General features: G+C 45.4%; 1 protein-coding gene across 1 annotated transcript in view; it reads right to left on the reverse strand.

Annotated features, from left to right (window-relative positions):
• The window catches only part of WDR88 (WD repeat domain 88), a 40,092-nt gene that overhangs the window by 15,270 nt on the left and 4,126 nt on the right, over nt 1-20,696 (reverse strand). Inside the window, exons 2-7 of the mRNA XM_034639022.1 lie at nt 14,852-14,962; nt 11,438-11,526; nt 10,124-10,187; nt 7,709-7,847; nt 6,142-6,271; nt 1,337-1,524 (exon numbers count right to left, since the gene is read on the reverse strand). Of these exons, the coding sequence (XP_034494913.1) occupies nt 1,337-1,524; nt 6,142-6,271; nt 7,709-7,847; nt 10,124-10,187; nt 11,438-11,526; nt 14,852-14,962 (721 nt within the window). The remainder of the gene's footprint in view (nt 1-1,336; nt 1,525-6,141; nt 6,272-7,708; nt 7,848-10,123; nt 10,188-11,437; nt 11,527-14,851; nt 14,963-20,696) is intronic.

Genomic DNA, 20,696 nt, shown 5'->3' on the forward strand with positions numbered 1-20,696 from the left:
ACCGCGAAACAGACACTTTCCAAGAAGAGAGCAGAAACAGGCAGGCAGAGGGTCGCCTTGTTCGCCAGCAGCTGGGAGTGTGTACATAGGCTCACTCACACTCTTCACTGCCCTGCGCATGTCCACAGCATCACAAAAGTACCACAAATATTGATTTGAGGGTTACGGATAAACTTTACCCAGTATGCTAATTCACAAAGGCGGAAGGTGTGAATAGTGATAATTGACTGAATGCAACTCTGAACCCCAAAAATACAAGGAAAGAAACTGGTGGGATGCCTCATAATGGGGTCTAACTCACAGGGACTGCTTGTGAAGATGAAGAGTGGTTCAAAAACACCCTAGCACTTCGTAAGCCAGACTCTGATTGCTTCTGTACTGGCTGGGGGCCCCTGAAACACACACAGAGCGAGCCCCACTCCCCCCGAGAATGGAGGAGTAAAGCCATTGGCTCCTGAGAGTCAGGAGCCGTCACTTCCCTCACTGAGCTAGTGGCCGGAGGCCACTTCCTGTCATCACCCTTGCTGGCACCCATGCCCCTTCATTTGGCAACAAAGCCCCAATTTCCTGCGGGGAAACACCCACACATACTCCCGGACCCTCTGGTTGAAGGGCACTGACTCCGACCTCGAACTCAGGGGGGTGGATGAGTCACCCAAACCTAGCCAATCTAAGCCTTTCATCCCCTGCTAAAGTGATTGGTTCAGAGGTGGGGGTGTGTCCCAAACTGAGCCAATGAAAGCCTTTCCTGGGACTTGTGCTGGTACCATCTAAAAGAAGGTCTCTCTTTCTCCAGAACTGGCTCCCTGACAGCACTGTCTGAGTGTCTGGACCCAGCCACACCTGAAGTGAGACCGGCTCTTGGACTTCCCCACTACAGGGTTTAAGAAATATCTTTGGCTGTCAGGGCACCTGGGTGGCGCACTTGTTAAGCGTCTGCCTTCGGCTCAGGGCGTGATCCCGGCGTCTGGGATGGAGCCCCACATCGGGCTCCTCCACTAGGGGCCTGCTTCTTCCTCTCCCACTCCCCCTGCTTGTGTTCCCTCTCTCACTGGCTGTCCCTCTCTGTCAAATTAATAAATAAAATCTTAAAAAAAAAAAAAGAAATATCTTTGGCTGTTAAACCACATTAAGCTGAGTCTCCGCTACTTGCAAACTTCTGCCTAAGATGTCCCTCTTGGCTTTTTCGTTCTCATTGAAAATAAATCCACCCTCACCACTGACATCATGAGAAATTGCCTCTCTATACTACGGCAAGTCCGTAGGAATGGAACATGAGGAGATCCGCCCCAACCCTCCCATAGGTGTGAAATCTTTCTATGTGTTAAGTACTCACTGTCTCTGGAAAACTGGCAGGAGCTCACAGAACCTTCATGACCCTTCATCAGAGTCACACAGGCGCCACTGTTCCGAAACTCCCCTGTATGGACATTCCATATTTTTAAGGTTTTATCCCAAGAGCTTGTACACAGGAAATGGCCACTGGAGGTAAAGCAGCAGTTTGAGATTGCACTGGAATGCGCCCTGAAACACAGATGGAAGGGTGTGCACATCAGCACTTCATGCCTGGAGGATCTGAGGACAGAGCTGAGATGAGGGCACTGGAGTTGATCCCGTGTGACCTAACAGACATCATTCCTTCAATCATTGCCTACCATGGTCCTGATCTCTCTTCTATTTTTTTTCCATTTTTAAATTTAAATTCTAGTTAGTTAACATATAGTGTAATATTGGTTTCAGGAGCAGAATTTAGTGATTCATCACTTACATACAACACCCAGTGCTCAACACAAGTACCCTCTTTAATGCCCATCCCCCATTTAACCCATCCCCCACCCACCTCGCTCCATCAACCTTCAGTTTGTTAAGAGTCTCTTATGGTTTGCTTCCCTCTTTCCTCTTTTTCCCTTCTACCCCTATGTTCATCTGTTTTGCTTCCTAAATTCCACATATGAGTGAAATCATATGGTATTTGTCTTTCTCTGACTTATTTCACTTAGCAGAATACACTCTAGCTCTATCCATGTCATTGCAAATGGCAAGATTTCATTCTTTTTGATGGCTGAGTAAGATTCCATTGCATATATATTACCATGATCCAGATCTTAATTGCTCTGACTATGCACTATTCCAGGATTTCTCTATCATGCAATACTGACATTTTGTGCTACCCACACTTCTTTGTGGGAGGGGGCTGTCCCGTACATTGTAGGACATTGAGCAGCATCTCTGGGCTCTACCCACTAGATACCAGTAGCCCCTACACCCAGCTGTGACAACTAAAAATGTCTCTAGACATTGGCAAATTGACCACTGGGGGACAAAACTGCTCCTGGTTGAGAACCACTGTACTATTCAGAGCTACCAGAGACTTGAGGAAAAAGAGCATTGGAACATCTCTTAGTGGTGGTCAATAGAATAACAGCCGTTCAGGTCTCACACTGGATCACACTTATAAAGTCGGTTTCTCCTGCTCACCCTCCACCTCCTTTCTCCCCAAGATGTGGAGGACCCTCCACCCCCACCCCTCTCTTACCACCTCCTCCCACTTCCCTTCCCAACTACTCCCTCTCTTTTCTCTCCCTCTCCCTTCATCTGTCTTCAGTGTCATTAAAGCATATTTGGATGCTGTGCATTTAATTAAGTTGTGAGTTACCCATGCTCAATTTTTATATGTCTTTTTTTTTAAAAGAAAAAAAGCTGTCAGAATTTTGCTGGTTTTGTTTTCTTTGTGATCCTCAAAGTATTTTCCCTATGAATCTCATCTTCTGTTATAAACAGTTTTCAATAGAACCTATAAACACAGATGAATATCTCTGAGTAGCCTGGATCATAAAACCAGTCATTTTACTTGAAGGAAAGCTTGGACAAAACTGTTTTTTCTAGAGCTCAGGCCAGAGTTTTGGTCTCTGTTTCATCTCTCTGTAATGTGCAGACGGAGTAAGAGCAAAGGAGAAGAAATCTCAACTTCCCAGGGATATCCAGGGTAGAATTTTCCAAATCCCAGTGGCCATTAGGCTAAGAGCCATCCCAGTGTATACCGGAGATGGATAAAAAGGGTTCCCCAGAATCCAAACACGGTTGTTGGGATTTAAACCAAGGCTATCTCTATTTTCCAGGAAGGGGCTCTCATTTCAAATAAATTCCACTTCTCATAAAAGGCTGTTGTACTTAACAAACGTTTGCGGAAAGTGCTTATGTTGCACTTGCTTCTGGACAGGATGGAATCAATACATGCCTCCCTATTCCTCCTCCTAAGTACAGCTGACAATCCTGGGCATTTATAAAGCAAAGAGGAGACTAGGAAAGATGGAGACAAGAATGCAGGCCAGCAGGACGTCTTGGAACCCAAGAATGGCATGCTGTGCATCCCTCGGATTATATTTTTCTTCATAAATCCTATACGGAATACTGGAAAAGCCTGTACTCCAAGAAACAATGGGGACCTCAAGAAAAGCCTGTTCTCCCTAGTCAAATGGATAGCCTAGCAAGACAGAAAACTTGTAGACACTACCTACCTTATTCCAGCCAAACATCTCATGAAAACCTGCATCCCATCCCCACACCCATCAGCAAGGGCCAAGAGGGGAGCTTAGACTGCCATGTTTGCCAGGCTATACTGGGGTGGCCTGCTAGAACAAGATTTCAAGACGGAGAGTTTCTTGATATAATTAATACACACAACGCCCACGACACAATGGGAAATCACTCATCATACTAAGCGCCAGGAAAATCTCATTGTGCATGAGAAGATAATCAACAGGTGCCCAACACTGAGATGACCAGACATTAGAATTATCTGAGGGATTTTTAAGCAGCCACCATAAAAATGTTTCGATGGACAATTATAACCATGCTCGAAGCAAATGAAAAGATAGAAAGCTTCAGCAAAGAAATAGACGATGTGACAAAGGAGCCACATGGAAACTTCAGAACTGAAAAATAGGATATCCAAAATTAAAAATTCAGTGAAAGGACAGAGAAAAGAATCAGTGAATATGGAGACAGACAATATAAGTTAAACAGTTAAAAAAATAGACTGGGGGGGGGAACCACCTGAGAGACCTGTGGGACTATAACAAAAGATCTAAATTTTGTGTCATCAGAGTCCCAAGAGGGAAAGAAGGTAGCACTGAAAAAGTAATCAAAGAGATTATTTCTGAAATTTTACTAAATTTGGCAAAAGACATAAACCTACAGATTCAAAAAGCTAAATGAAACTAAAGTAGGATAAACCCAAAGAAATCTACCCCACACACATAATTAAACTTCAAATGCAACACTTGGCCTCTGGGTCATGAGTTCAAACCCCATGCTGGGGGTACAGATTACTTAGAAAAAAATGAAATTAAATAAATACATAATTAAACTTCTGAAAACTTAAGACAAAGAAAAAAAATCTTGAAAGCAGCAAGAGAGAAATGGCCCCTTACCTACAGGGGAAAAACTATTTGAGTGACAGTGGATACTTTTATCAGAAACCATGAAGACAAGAAGAAAGTGACAGGACAGATTTCAAATAATGAAAGAAAAAAAAACTGCCAATCTCGATTTTTATATCCAGCAAAAATATCCTTTAGGAATGAAGGGGAAGGATGCCTGAGTATCTCAGTCAGTTAAGCACTGGACTCTTGATTTCGGCTCAGGTCATGATGTCAGTGTTGTGAGATCGAGCCCTGCATGGGGCTCGCACTGGGCATGGAGCCTGCTTGAGATTCCTCTCTCCCCCTCTCTCTCTCTGCTCTCCACCCCTCCCTGCCACATCTCTCTAAAATAAATCTTTTTAAAAATGGTTAAAATGAAAATTTTATGTTACATATAGTTTTACTGCAATTTAAAAAAATAATGTGATATTCCCTCAAACCACTGAACTGTTCACTTGAAATGGGTGCATTCTCTGATGTGTGAACTATACCTCAATAAAGCTGTCAAGAGAACGAAAGACAGGCAGGAAGGAGGGAAAGGGGAAAGTGAATGACCTCGAGACAGGTAAGAGCTATTTTTCACTAGCTATCCTTTTGTTCTTTAAATTTTGTACTGTGTTGCATGTTTTACATTTTCAAAAATTTACATATTTTGGAAATAAAAACATGAGGCCCCTTGTTCAAAAACTAAGAATTTAAGGACGTTGACAGCAGAATGTGAAATCAAGCATGGGGCGCTAGGTATGGGGGGACCCGTGTAACTTCAGAGGCTGCATGCCATGAAGCCAGCCCTGTCATGTGGCATTGAGAATCTTTGCCTTAATCTTTTCTTACTAAAAGCTACATTTCAAAAAAAAAAATCATACATTTGGGTTGATCGAAAATACCAATAAACATTTTGCTTATTTCCCTTTCCACCTCCATGGGGAAAACAGAACACAGTGGGCTATGATGCCCACATGAGGAACTGCAGCCACCTCTGCTGCCCACACCCCTCACTGCCCTAGGGAAGTGGCCCACAGCACCCCCAACCCGGGTGTCCCTGAGAGTCCCTCTCAGTAACAGAGCATGTGCTGAGCACAGACCGTGTGGTCCATGCTGAGGACCTGCATGTACTGTCTTGCTCAGACGCCACCTCTGCTCAGTTTGCAGGTGAGGAATCTAAGGTCCAAGGTCACACAGGATACAAACCTGCACACTCTTAACCGCTGGCCAGATCCCCAAGGGACAGCCTGTCCCGGGCCAGCAGGGCTCGTCACTGAGTGCAGCAGGCAGGGTGATAGGGCATATATACATTCTGGGATCCTGACTCTAGGGCCTTCTAGAGAGGACTGGCCCCCCACCCAGTGGGGGCCACCTGCCAGGGAACCCTTGCATGCCCTGGATTATCAGATATTCCCCTTTTACAGGAGACGCTGGAAATTCACATTTGGGAGGGAGGTGGGGGAGCTCTGCACAATGTTTTCCAGGGTTGGCTCACATAGAAACAAATGCACCTGAGCCCTGTCCCTGCCCACAAGCCACAGCTAGTGGTGTCCCCCAGCCTGCCTCCCTCCTTCTCCTTCTCCATCTCCAGCCTCCTCTGAACACCCATGGCCAAGCTGGAGATGACCCATGTGGACCCCCGATTGCAAGCCAGAGGTGTGCAGGCCGAATCCAGGAGGGCATGAACGGGTACCTGGGCCTACCTCCCTAGCAGGATGGGGCCTCTCCTCACTTGGTGATGGTGAGCAGCGTGGTCTGGGATGTAATATCCCAGATCTTGATGCTTTTGTCCAGTGAGACGGAAGCCACCCTCTGGCTATTGGGGTCAAAGCAGCATGCTGTGAGAGACCGGCTATGATGATCTGAGGCACAGGGAAAGCAACCCATTACCTGGCATTCCACGTGCCTCCCGCAGGTCAGCGACCATATTACAGAAAAGCAATTCCAGTTTCACAAGGGACTCTATACTTGCACAAACATTTCCTGGGTGCTGACCAAATGCCAGGCTTAGAACGAGAAGTATGACCAAACAGCTCCCTGTCCCCACAGAGCTCCCCATCTGATGGGGCAGTGCCCTTGTGCAAGCAACAGCCCATAGTGCGTTGGGGGCCACCAGAGGGGAGTGCAGTAGGTCATGGCTCCTGGCCAGCACAGGGCTGGCCCAGCTCTGAGAGGTCGAGGAGGGACCTTAAAAGTTAGCACGGGAAACAGAATAGGAAGAGGGCTGCCAGCAGAAGTAACAGCAGGTGCAAAGGCCTGGAGGTGGGACAGAGCATGGAGAAGTGTGGTGTGCAGTTAGAAGCTGGAGGCTGAGGACAGGTAGAAGATAAGGTGACATGGGAAAGGGAGGTGCAGGCCGAGGGGCAGTGCTTACATCCCAGGTCCATGCTCAGAAACAGAAACACCAGGTACACGTGGGAAGTAGGCATGGGGTGTGCGAACGCCCACATACATGCACGCACGCACACACTCACTGAGGTCAGGAAGGCCACCCAGCAATGTATTGTTAATAATAGACACCCCAGGGGCGCCTGGGTGGCACAGCGGTTAAGCGTCTGCCTTCAACTCAGGGCGTGATCCTGGCGTGATGGGATCGAGCCCCACATCAGGCTCCTCTGCTGTGAGCCTGCTTCTTCCTCTCCCACTCCCCCTTGCTTGTGTTCCCTCTCTCGCTGGCTGTCTCTATCTCTGTCAAATAAATAAATAAAATCTTTTAAAAAAAATAATAGACACCCCAGCAAAGGAGACAGGACACATAGAGCAGCCTTTCACTCTTTACTTTACATACTTACATTTTTTACGATGATTACATATTTTGTTAATGTTTTATTTTGAGATTACCGTTGACTCGCATGCACTTGTAAGGAATAAGACAGACAGATACTGTATGCCCGTCACCCAGTTTCCCCCAATAAAAACAGCTTGTCTACTATTGTACAGTATCATAACCAGAAAATTGGCATCTGATGCTCATTATCTTTATATTTTAAAAATACAGATAAAAACGTTATGAAGGCTGAGTCTCCACTCAAGGAAAGGTTGGGCTTTGTCCATGTGACACTGAACCAGAACACTGTTTCATTTATGACAAGCATGGGGCTAATCCTGTGATTAGCCTTAACTGATGAGAATCGGGCAAGGTCTTAGCCACTGGTGTTTTATCCATGAGTGTCCCATCTCTAATGATGTGGCTCATTATAGCCTCATCAAATAAGGCCACCGAAAGTAACTGTCGGTCAAGTGACAAGTGGCTGTTACCATGGCAGACAGAACAGAGAAGGGAGCCCCTGCAAACTCACTTTTGATGTGTGACACAGTGGTGGCATTTTCTGCATCTGTTATACAGATCGCACGGTCCACATCCAAGGCTGAGACCACGTATTTGCCATCAGGAGAAAGCTTACAGGAGGCTATGAAGGTTTCATGATTGATCTTCCACTGAATAGGGCAACAATCAAAAGGTGGTTTTCTCTCTAGCCCTGCAGTCCAGTAGAACTTTCTGTGATGACAGAAATGTTCCATCTATGCACCACCCAATACATTAATTAGTCTCTGGGCCACGTGTGGCCATTGAGTACTTGCAACGGGCTAGTGCAAATAAGGAACTGAATTTTAAATTTGGGTTGGCTTTAATTAATTACTTTAATTAATAAATGTAATATATGAATCTGTGTGCGGGACAGATGGACAAGGATAGGGAGAGCATCTAGTGGAACTGGTCGCAAGGTTCTCATAACGGCCAACTTTCCTCCTACTCAATTGGGTAAACAAGTGTTTATTAAGTGTCTGCCCTGTGGCTCGCACCAGGGACAGGACACCACAGCCCAGCCCCTCAGGCTGCTTAAAAACCCCCAGGAGAGGCTGGCACCAAACCTCAAGAAGGGGACAACAGCCACTCAACATTCAAGGAAAGGAGGGTCTCTCTGTATGTTACAAATTATGGTATTGCCACTTAAAATATGCTCACAAATTCTTCGACAGTCCTGCCTCTGGAAGGTAGAGATTGATTCCCCACCCCTTGACCGTGGGCTGGACTTGGTGACTCACTTCTAATGAATAGAATATGGCAGAAGTGATAGTGTGTGACTAGGTCATAAAAGAAACCATGGCTTCCTCCTTGATCTCTCTTGGATCACATACTCTGGGGGAGCGAACTGTCATGTCCTGAGAATGGTCAAGCAGCCCTGTGGGGGAGAGCAACTGAGGGCTCCTGACCAAAGCCATGTGAGGGCGCCATCTTGGAAGTGGAGCCTTCAGCCCCAGTTGAGCCTTCAGGTGACTGTAACTCCACGTGACATGTGAACTGTGACCTCGTAAGAAACTTGAACCAGAACTGCCCAGCTAAGCTGCTCCTAGATTTCTGTCAGAAACTGGGAGATAATAAGTGCTTGTTGTTTCAAGCTGTTAAGTTTCAGGCTAATTTGTCAAGCAGTGGTGGATAACTAATTCAGCTCTCTAGTTGGCAAGGGGCATGGATCACTGGTGCAAGAAAAATAAATCAAAGCACGAAAAAGATGTTTCAAGAAGAAAAAGAAAAGCATCTCAAATAGAAAAACTGGCTGGAGACAAGAGCAGGAAATGTACAAGAGAAGAAACAAATGTTTGGTATAAACGCTCAAATCAGGAGCAATCAATGCTAGTCTCATTTTCCCACCAACTAAAGTGGCTAAAATTTTTTAAAAATCATGCTGTCTGGACTGTGAGATAGTGAGCGCTCCTCTGGTGCCTCAGAGAGGAGTTGGCATGGATGTCAAGTTGGCATGGATGTCCAGAGGATAATTTTTAAAAGACCATCTTTCTATACCAAATTAGCAATAAAATTCAGCTCTATTTCCTTGAAAATATTGGATCATGCATATGAAAAATTACATGCAGTTTCCTCATCATAGTATCACTTATGATAGAGAAAGGTAAAAACAGCCTTAATGTCCTATTACCAGGGAATAGCTCCGTAGAGCCTGACTTACCCATACCATGGAATTCGCACATCCATGAGAAAAGGATGACGTCCATGTGTACTTACCCACCATTTATTTTTGAGTGAAAAAAAAAAAGTCAAGATCCAGAAAGTACACACAGAATGATGCTACGTTGTTAACAGAACATACTCACCCATATTCATTGGAAATGTGTGCAGACATAGGAAAAGAGGTGCCAAGATATTAACTATAATCTCTGGGGTGTTTACGGTGAATATAAATTGATCTTTGCACTAAGAAGAAAAGAGGAGCAAAGGGGAAGCGATAAGGAGCTCCCTGGGGAGCCCCCTCAGCAGGGACGCTGCTGCTGGGGCACAGGACAGAGAGGGAGGGAGTCTCAGGCTGGTTTGGATGGATGGATGGATGGTGGCCCCTCCAAGCTCGGGAGAGGACCCTCCCCAGAACACTCATGTTTTGACCATAGGGCCTTTGTCCCATGGCCTCAGCTCGACTTCCTGCCCCATCAAATCCCAACACCCCCACAGGGGAGAGTCTTTTCCTGCGCAGTTCCCTCAGCCTGGGGTGCCATGCCCCTCTCTCCACCACTCCCCCTGCTCGTATATCCAAACCCTTCCCATCCTTCCAGCAAAAGCCCTCCTCTGCCTGCCCCAAGGAGCTTTCCTTCCCCGATGCTCCCCCTCCATTACCTGGTGTCCCTGAGAAAATTCTCCTTTTCTGAAAGACTGGTTTCCCTTCCCACCCCAGGCCCTGCTGCACTGGGCAGGCCACACTCACCAGCAGCTTGCCTGTCTCAAGGTCCCAAGCCCTCACCGCTTTGTCATAGGATGCTGTGATAATTCTGCCAAGAAAATGACCCAGACGGTTATGGCTATGCGTTCTATGGGGAAAAAAACCCAGGAAGTTCTTCAGAGAAAATGTCTGTAACTTAGGACCAAGATTGCAAGTAATATCCGAATCTTTCTCACGATGCTCCCTGAGCCCCCTCCCTGAGCCTCCCTGGAAGCAGACGGAACCTCACACCAAGGCACCACCGCACGCTCTTCCTGAGTCCCTCCGCCACCCAGACACGTCCTTCCATCTTCAAGGCATGAAAGGGACGATTTCTTCTCTTCTGTGAATGACGGTCTTCTTCTGAGGGGATACCTACCACTCACGTGGACCAACCCTTTCCTTCTCTGCTCATGGGTCTGTTTTTTTACAGGAACACTTTGACAGCTTGCTTTGTTCTGAAACGTTTTCTTGTGCATTTAGTAAAATAACATAAATGTACCTTTGTCCATACTAATATACATGGACCTCTCTCCCATTGCATGTTTCTGTGGCAATCCGTGTCCCCCATGGAAGATAAATTCCCACGCGAGTTTTTACCAGCTTTGTAGCTGCTGCTCGGGGTACAAGCAAATCTATTTTAAAGCAAAACCCTTGGGACACCTGGGTGGCTCAGTCAGTTAAGCATCTGCCTTCAGCTCGGGTCATGATCCCAGGGTCCTGGGATTCAGTCCCTCATGGGGCTCCTTGCTCAGAGAGGAGCCTGCTTCTCCCTCTGCCTCTCCCCTGCTTGTGTGTACTCTCTCTCTGTCTCTCTCTGACAAATAAATAAATAAAATCTCAAAAAAAAAAAAAAAAAAGCAAAGCCCCTTGTGTTTTAAAGGCCCATCTCATGTGTGTGTGAGGGGCTTCAGCAAATGCCTCCCAGAGGCTCTGGGGGCACGTGGCTGCCTCCTAGCTGGGCTGCACCCCTGTGTCCTGGGCCTCCATTTCCCCTGTGAGATGCCCCCTGGGACTCAGTACCCATGGCCCCTTGTAGCTTCAGCCGGGCCACGGGTGTGAGCACAGAAAAGCATCTCCATGAAGGAAAGGCAGACTTGCTTTGTCTGAGCCACGACACATGCTGTCTTTTCAGCGCTTTACATTTTCAAAGAGTTGCCACAGCCCCTTGACTCTTACAGCAAAACGTGGGAACCGTGGGGACACAGATGGGAGAAGGGTAGCATAGTTGCCGAGAGAAGAGAAAAGCGTCCCTGGCGGGCTGCACACTGGCCTGCCTCCTCGCTCCTCTTGCCCGGCGCCAGATGAGGGAAAGGTCACCTTCTGCTGTCAGCCGTCACGCTGCACTCTAAAACAGGAGCTTTGGGCCCATGCTCAAAATCTCGAATGACCAAGCCATCCACAGCATCCTCAAATCAACCGGAGAGAGGGAGAGAGAGGTCACTGCACCGCTGGTGGAAGCCGTGCCCTGAGCTCGACAGCAGCCCTGAGCTTGTCCACAACAGCGAAGTGTGACAACCCCTGGTCCTGTGCCCCGCGCCCCACTCCAACGGGCAAAAGAACTTTCCAGCCCCCCCCCAGCAGCAAGGGTGCCCTGCCCACCCCACAACGTCCCTGGAGACCCACACCCGCTCCCCTGCACAGGCGCCAGACCCAAACAGGCCTCTGTGGGGGCAGGGCCGCAGACAAGTTCCTCCATCTCTCCTGGCCAAAGGGGCTTGGCAGAATCTCGCAAGACCTTTCAAGAACTTGTGAAAAGTTCACACCCTTTGACCCAGCAATGCCACTCTGAGGGGTCTCTCCTAATAGAAGTGTGGTCAAACACTTTGTGCGGAAAAAGATTCATCAGAGGTCAGAGGGGATGGCGGGCACGCTGGCAACAGGCACCTCAGGGGAGCAGTTAAAACAAATCCCAGCACATCAGCCACAGTTAGCATGCTGGCGGTTGATGACTGGAAAGCACGATGAGCTCGAAGCCAGGCAATAACTCAAGAGCATGAAGAGAAGAAAACAGGGTGCCAAAGTGAAACTGCCGTTGTGGCAGAGGTGAAATATTCTCAGCTAGAAATGTGCCAAGAGCTTTTCAGGATAAGTTGCGGTGGAAAGTCCCCTTGAAAAACGGGTTACTGGTAAGACAATGAATTCCTAGAAAGGTCTTGGGTTGCTGGGTGAAAATACGGAGCACGGGAGCTTCTGGCCTGACCAGGGCAGGCCTGGGACAGTACTACCTGGGACAGAGCCCACTTTGCATTAAGGGCCTAAGTCGAGGGACACCTGGGTGGCTCAGTCAGTTAAGTGTCTGCCTTTGGCTCAAGTCATAATTCCAGCGTCCTAGGATCAAGTCCCGCGTGGGACTGCTTCTCCCTCTGCCTGCCACTCCCCCTGCTTGTGCACTCGCTCTGACAAATAAATAAATAAAATCTTAAAAAAAAAAAGGACCCCAAGTTGTGCTGGGGGGCAAAGAACCCTCTGTCAGGAGTCCCCAAGACCACCCCAGGCTCAGTGATTCTCCAGGACCCCCACAGGACCCTGCAGATAGTCAGACTCACAGCTAAGATTTATTACAGCGAAGGACACAAAGCAAAATCAGCAAAGGGGAAGGAGTGGAGTCCAGAGGAGACAGGTGCAAGCTTCCAAGAGTGTCTCCCAGTGAGTCACACGGGACACACCTAATTCCTCCAGCGACCAGTTGTGATAACACGCGTGACCTGTCGTCTATGGGGGAGATGGGCCTGAGCCTTGGAGCCCAGGGTTTTTGGGGGGATTCTCTAGCATACACCAAAATCCAGACTCCCAGAAGGAAAGCAGGTGCTCAGCATGAACCACGTGGTTTATGCCAACAGTCTGGGTACACTGAGTCCTCCTTATCACTTAGTGGATTGCAGGACACCATGGCCCAGTCCAGCTCCCAGATGCCGGCCATGGCCAGCCTCGCAGTAGTCTCACACCTATGTGAAGCTTTTCTGCACAGACCCAGGCCCTCAACTCCTACTCCATAAGACTTGAAACAGTGGGGTTGTGTTTGGGGAACCCACCAGGCCCTAAAAAGAGGCAGGAAGGGACAGCACGAATCCAAGGAGGAACTCACCAGGACAGGACACATCCAAGCTGCAAGCCTGGACTCACAAGTCTACTAGCTTGGGAGGAAAGAACCGGTCCAGGCAGCCTATGTGTGATCCAGCCTCCCTGGCTCGTGTGTGGCTGTAGCACAAACTTGGAACTAAGAAAACAATCACTGTGGGGCCAGGGACTGCGGTCTGCACAGGGCCGGGGGCAGACTAAGGGCAGCCCTGAAATGGACCAGCGTCGGGGGGCGGGGGCGGGCCATGTGCAGCTTCGGCATTCAATAGTGACTCCTACTGGCCAGGAGAAGGAACAGCACCCATAGACCGGAAACCCTCTTGGAACAGGTGCACTGTTGTGAAGAGAATTCTTCCGCAAGAGGTAAATGGCAAACAAGCCAGATTTTGTTAGTGAATTCCAAAGACAGTGGAAATGGCTCTCCTTTGTATTGAATATTTCTTTTTTTAATTTTTAGTCTGGCTTCTCAGTCACCCCAGAGCGTTGGGAAAGGTTTTAAGGCTCTCAGAGGAACCAGAAGTTTTCCCAGAAGGAGCTCATGAGCCGCAGCAGAGGTGGGGAGCGGATGCCTGTTGGGGGCAGGCCTAGGCCAGGCAGGCCCCAAGGTAGCCCCAGCATGCAGCTGGACCTGGAGAGTTTCAGGGAGGTCCAGGAGGTCATGTGACCACCCAGGGTCACACAGCTGAACCACTTGGACCATCCCCAAACCCTTCTGCTTCATCTGCCTGGCCTTGGTACCCACTGAGGACACAGAAGGTGACCTCTGTGGTCATCTGGAGGGTGAGGAGCTATCCTTCACCCGATTATCCAAACCAGAACCCAGGAACCAGCCCAGATTCCTTTCTATCCCCTTCTGCCCCTGAAGCCAGAGGAGATGGCAAAACTCAGAATGGACTGTTGTCCCCATGGGCCCAGCTCCAGCCACACAGTCATCTGCAGCCTCGACCCTGATGCCACTGACATCCTCCACCCCGCTCCCTCATCACCCCCTTCTAACTGACCAGCAATGCCCCCAGAAAGGCCTTCCGGAGTCTGCTGGCTATGCCCAGAGGCTTGGGAAGAGTTCTCGGTGGCCACGTCTCTGCAACCTCATCTGACCATCACACACCCCTGTTCCTTATGCCCCCGCTTCCTGCACCTTGGGGCACTGAGCCATGCTCAAGTCTGCCTCTCCCAACCACCCCTCACGGACAGGTCCCGGGCCTGGCACTTTTCTGTCCTCTGTGACCACCTAGGCCTGGCCATACCATCTCTGTGGATGGAAATGAATTTTCCAAATGAGAAGGAGACCGAAAGAGAGGCCACAGTTCAGAGATCCCAGGTAAGCCCCAGGCACAGTGGGAACTGTCCAACAGTAGGTGTGGGGTGGGGGGAGGGAAGTCCCCGCCAGTGGTCCCCATCCCCCACGCCTACTGTTTCCAAATCAACAGGCTGCCAGCAACCACACTAAACTCATCTCTCTCCAGGGGCTCGATGTTAGGCTTCAATCCTCACTTGGCTTCTCCTTTTGCATTTCACTCAGAAAGTTCTCTCCAAGTCTTTGGGATCCTTGGGCGTCTGGGAACTCAGTACTGGGGAACTCTCCATAAGATATGGCACAAGCTTCTATCTCCTCCTGGGACGTTCTCATCCTACCTACACCAGGCCACCTACCCACAACTTCAGAGAGCAGTCATAGGAGCCACTGAGGAGCTTTGTGTCATCCACACAGAAGTTACAGGAGCTCACAAGGTCCTCATGTCCCCTCAGAACTTTAAACGGGATCTGAAAAAATAAAAGAGATTGAATGAGTTCAGCAGGTTACAAAATACAAGATTAATATGAAAAACTCAATTGTTTTTCTATACACTTGCAATGAACAAACTGGAAAAAATTTTTAAAAATTTCCATTTATACAGGCATCAAAATAGGAATACATTTAACAATGACAAAAAAAAGTGTTAAACTTGTACTCTGAAAATCACAGAACATTGTTGGAAGAAATTTTAGAAGACTCAAAGACATGGGAAAGCAGCCCATATTCATGGATTAGCTATTAGCTTACTATTGTTAAGATGAAAATACCTTCCAAAATGATGTACAGATTCAACAGTATCCCCTCAAAATCCCAGCTGACTTCCTTCCAAAATCGACAAGCTGATCCTAAAATTTACATGGATGCTCAAGGAAAGCAAAATAGCCAAAACAATAGTGAAAAAGAACAAAGGTGGAGTACTCACAAATCCCAATTTCCAAACTCACCACATATAAAAAGTGACCGTAATCAAGACACTGTAGTTACAGGCCTAAGAACATAGAGATCGATGGAACAGAATTGAGAATCCAGAAATAAGCCCTCGTATTTTAGGTCAATTGCTTCCTTAATTAACAAGGGTGCCAAGTAATTACAAATGGAGAGACTGGTCTTTTCAATAGATCATGCTGAGACAAATAAAACCCACCTGCAAAAGAATGAGGTTGGACCATTGCCTCACGCCATCTACAAAGATTAACTCCGGATGGATCAAGGATCTCAATGTGAGAACTAAAACCACAAGGCTCTTAGAAGAACACATAATTATAAGTCTTCCGGAACTCGCGTCAGGCAGTGGTTCCTTAGCTCCGACACCACACGCACAGGTGGTGGCGGCAGCAATGTGACACTGGGCATTATCAAAATTAAAAATCAGGAGGGTGAAAAAAGAACCCACACAATGGAAGAAAACTTTTGGAAATCGTGTATCAGATGAGAGACTTGTATCTAGACTATATAAAGAATGCTCAAAACTCAACAATAAAAAAAGAAACAACCCAATTTTAAAATAGGAAAACATCTGAATAGGCCTTTCTCCAAAGAAGAAACAATTGAGAGATATTGGTCTGTAGTTTTCTTTTTTCTTTTCTTTTTTTTTTTTTAAGTAGGCTCCATGTCCAGCATGGAGCCCAATGCAGGGGTTGAATTCACAACCCCAAGATCAAGACCTGAGCTGAGATCAAGAGTCAAACACTTAACTGACTGAGCCACCCAGGAGCCCCTAAACAACACAGTTCTAAATAACACATGGGTCAAAGAAGAAATCTCAAGAGAAGTTTTTAAATATTTTGAACCTAACAAAATTAAAATATGACATCAAAATTTGTGGGACGCAGTGAAGGAAGTGCTTAGAGGGATATTTATAACATTGAATGCATATATAAAAAAGAAGAAGGATCTAAAATCAATCATCTAAACCTCCACTTTAGGAAAATGGAAAAAGAAGAGCAAATTAAATCCAAAGTACGCAGAAGAAAAGAAACAATGAGAATTAGAGCATAAACCAATGAAAATTGAAAGCAGGAAATTGACAGAGAAAATCAATGAACCCAAAAACTGTTCTTTATAAAAGATCAATAAAGGGATGCCTGGGTGTCTCAGTTGGTTAAGCATCTGCCTTCAGCTCAGGTCATGATCTCAGGGTCCTGGGACTGGGCTCTGGGTTGGGCTTCCGGCTCAGCTGGGAGTTTGCCTCTCCCTCTCCCTTTGTCCCTCCCCACCCCACTCATGCCCTCACTCTCTCAAATAAATAATTAAATTCTTTTAAGAAATCAATAAAATGGATAAGCCTTTAGCCGGGCTGACTAAGAAAAAAAGAGATAAAACAATACTAATAACAGAAGTGAAAGATATATTCTATGAACATTAAAAAGATAATCAAGGATGGGCACCTGGGTAGCTCAGTCCATTAAGCATCTGCCTTCGGCTCAGGTCATGATCCCAACGTCCCAGGATCAAGCCCCACGTCCGGCTGCCTGCTCAGCAGGGAGTCTGCTTCTCCCTCTGCCCTTCATCCTGCTTGTGCTCTCTGTCTCTCAAATAAATAAATAAAATCTTTTTAAAAAGATAATCAAGGAATGCTATGAATAACTCTATTTCCACAAATTTAATCACATAAAATGAAATGGACTAATTTCAAATTTGAAATGAAATGGACTAATTCCTTGAAAGACACAATTTGGCAAAAGTCACACAAGAAAAATCAGACAATCTGAATAGGTGTTTATGTAATAAAGAAATTGAAATAGTAACTAATTAGCTTCCAAAACAGAAAACTCCAGGCCCAGATGGGGTTCACTGGTGAATTCTACCAAACCTTTGAGGAAAAAATTATACCAATTCTCTACGATCTCTCTTAGGATATAGAAGCAGAGGGAATACTTCCTAACTCATTCTGTAAGGCTAGCATTATCTTAATACCAAAACCAGATAATGGCATTATAAGAAAAGAAAACTACAGACCAATATCTCTCATGAACATAGATGTAAAAATCCTCAACAAATATTAGCAAATTAAATCTGACAATGTATAGAAAGAATTATACATCATCACCAAGTGGGATTTATCCCAGGTATGCAAGGCTATCTCAATATCTAAAAATCAATTAATATAATTCATCACATCAGTAAGCTAAAAAAGAAAAGTCACATGACTATGTAAAAAGGTGCAGAAAAATCATTTAACAAAATCCAATAGCGATTTATGATAAAAACTCTCAGCAAATTAGAAATAGAGGGGAACTTCTCAGCTTGCCAAAGACTACAAAAAGCCTACAGTTAACATCATACTTAATGATGAGAAGCTCAGTCTTTCCACTAAGATCAGGTACGAGGCAAAGACTTCCCCTCTCACCACTCCTTTTCAACATTGCACTGGAACTTCCAGCTTACACAATAAGACAAGAAAAGGAAATAAGAGGTATTAGATTGGGAAGGAAGAAACAAACCTGTCTTAATGCACAGATGACATTAGCACCTATGTAGAAAATCCAAAAGAACCAACAAAAACTCCTGGAACTTACAGCAGTTTTGGCAAGACTCCAGAATCCAAGGTTAATATAAAATACAAAAACCAATCACTTTTTGCTATGCCAGAAATGAACAAGAGGAATTTTTAAAAAGATTTTATTTATTTATTTGAGAGAGAGAGAGAGAAAGAGAGGGAGCACAAGCAGGGGGAGGGGGATAGAGAGAAGCAGATTCCCCAATGAGCAGGGATCCCGATGCAAGGCTCGATCCCAGGACCCTGGGATCATGACCTGAGCCAAAGGCACACGCTTAACCAACTGATCCACCCAGGCACCCCAAACAAGTGGGATTTTAAATTAAAAACAGTATTATTTACATATACACCCCCCAAAATTAAATATTTAGGCAAATATCTAACAAAATATGTACAAGAGATATAGGAAGAAAATTACAAAACTCTGATAAACAAAATCAAAGAACTAAATAAATGGAGATATATTCCATGTTCATGGATAAGAAGACTCAGTAGCGTCAAGATATCAGTCCTTCCCAACCTGATCTATGGATTCAATGCAATCCCAATCAGAATCCCAGCAAGTTATTTTGCAGGTATTGACAAAGTGATTATGAAGTTTATATGGAGAGGCAAAAGATCCAGGAGACGAACAAAGTACTGACACCACACAACTTCAAGACTTACTATAAAGATACAGTGATCAAGACAGTGTAGTATTAGTGAAAGAATAGAGAAATAGATCAATGGAACAGAATAGAAAGCCCAGAAATAGATCCACACAAATAAAATCCAACTGCTCTTTGATAAAGGAGCAAAGTCGATACGATGGAGAAATGATAGTCTTTCAACAAATGGTGCTGGAACAACTGGACATCCACATGCAAAAAACTAAACATCCACCTTACATCCCTCACAAAAACTCAAAATGGATCACAGACCTAGAGGTAAAATGCAAATTTTAAAAACTCCTAGATAATAACATAGAAGATCTAGGTGATCTTGGGTCTGGCAATGACTCATTAGATACAATGCCAAAGCCACAATCCACAAAAGTAATAACTGATGAGCTGGACTTCATAAAAATTTAAAACTTCTGCTCTGTGAAAGACCATGTCAAGAGAATGAGAGACAAACCGCAGACTGGGAGAAAACATTTGCAAGAGACACATATGAAAAAGGATTATCACCCCAAATTATCAAAGCTTAATAAGAAAATAAACAACCCAATTAAAAAATGACCCAAAGACCTTAACAGGCACCTCACCAAAAAAGATATATAGGTGGCAAATAAGTGTGTGAAAAGATGTTCCACATCATTTGTCATCACGGGTTTGCAAATTAAAACAGTAAGATACCACTACACACGTATTTAATGGCCAGAATATGGAACGCTATCAATACCAAATGCTGGCAAACATGTGGAGAAACAGGAACTCTCATTCATTGCTGGGGATGCAAAATCGTACAGGTACCTTTGAAGACGGTTTGACAATGCCTTATAAAACTAAACATACTCTTAACATAGAATCTAGTAATCATACTCCTTGGTATTTATCCAAAGGAGTTTAAAACTTATGTCCACACAAAAACCTGCACACGGATGTCTTTACAACTTTATCCATAATTGCTGGAACTTGGAAGTAACCTTGAAAAACCTGAAGGTGTCCTTCGGTAGGTGAATGGATAAATAAACTATGGTAATCCAAATAATGGGATATTTTTCAGTGCTAAAAATAAACGAGTTACCAAGCCCTGAAAAAGACACACAAGACATGAAAAAACATTCAGGAAACTTAAACTCACATTACTAATGAAAGGAAATACTAATGAAAGGAATCTTTCCTTTCATCAGTAAGTTCAGTACATTCATTGGTAGATTTCAGATTACTAATGAAATTACTAGTGAAAGAAGCCAGTGTAAAAAGACCACATACCGTATGCATCCAGCATTCTGGAAACTGTAAAGACAGTCAAGAGATCAGTAGCTCCCAGGGGTTGGGAGGTTTGGAGAGATAACAGGCAGAGCACAGAGGATTTTTAGGCCAGTGCAACAACTCTATGAGAACATAATGACTGTACACGTCAGTATACACGTGTCCAAACCCATACAATGTACAACACCCAGAGTGAAAATGTAAACCGTGGACTTTGGGTATCATTGTAGGATCATCAATTGTTCTAAATATTTCATCTAGTGGAGCGTGTTGATAATGAGGCCATGTGTGTGTGGAGGTAGGGGATATACAAGAACTCTCTCCATCTTCTGCTCAGCTTTGCTGTGAACTGAAAACTGCTCTAAAGAACAAAGTCTATTTGTGATACATATAACGTATTTATTATACACATATATAACTACTTTTAAATCAATGAAGTACTCGTACATCCTGCAACATGGATGAACCTTGAAAACATTATACTAAGGAAAAGAAGCCGGTCACAAAAGCCCATGGGCTGTTTGATTCTCTTTCTAGGAAAGGTCTAGAACAAGTGACTTTGTAGAGACAGAGAGTCAATCAGTAGTTGGCTGGAGTTGGGGGGATGGCTTGTGGAGAAATGGGGACTGACTGACTGCTTGTGAGTATGGGGCTTCTTTTCTGCATGATGAAATCTACAGTAATGTGGCGCTGGTTGCAGAACTCTGCGAATAGGCTAAACCCCCACTTCATATGGGTGAACTGTATGCTATGTGAATTACATCTCAATAAAGCAATATTTTTAAA

This window comes from Ailuropoda melanoleuca, chromosome 12 (assembly GCF_002007445.2).
Source record: "Ailuropoda melanoleuca isolate Jingjing chromosome 12, ASM200744v2, whole genome shotgun sequence".
NCBI classification, from domain to species: Eukaryota; Metazoa; Chordata; class Mammalia; order Carnivora; family Ursidae; genus Ailuropoda; species Ailuropoda melanoleuca.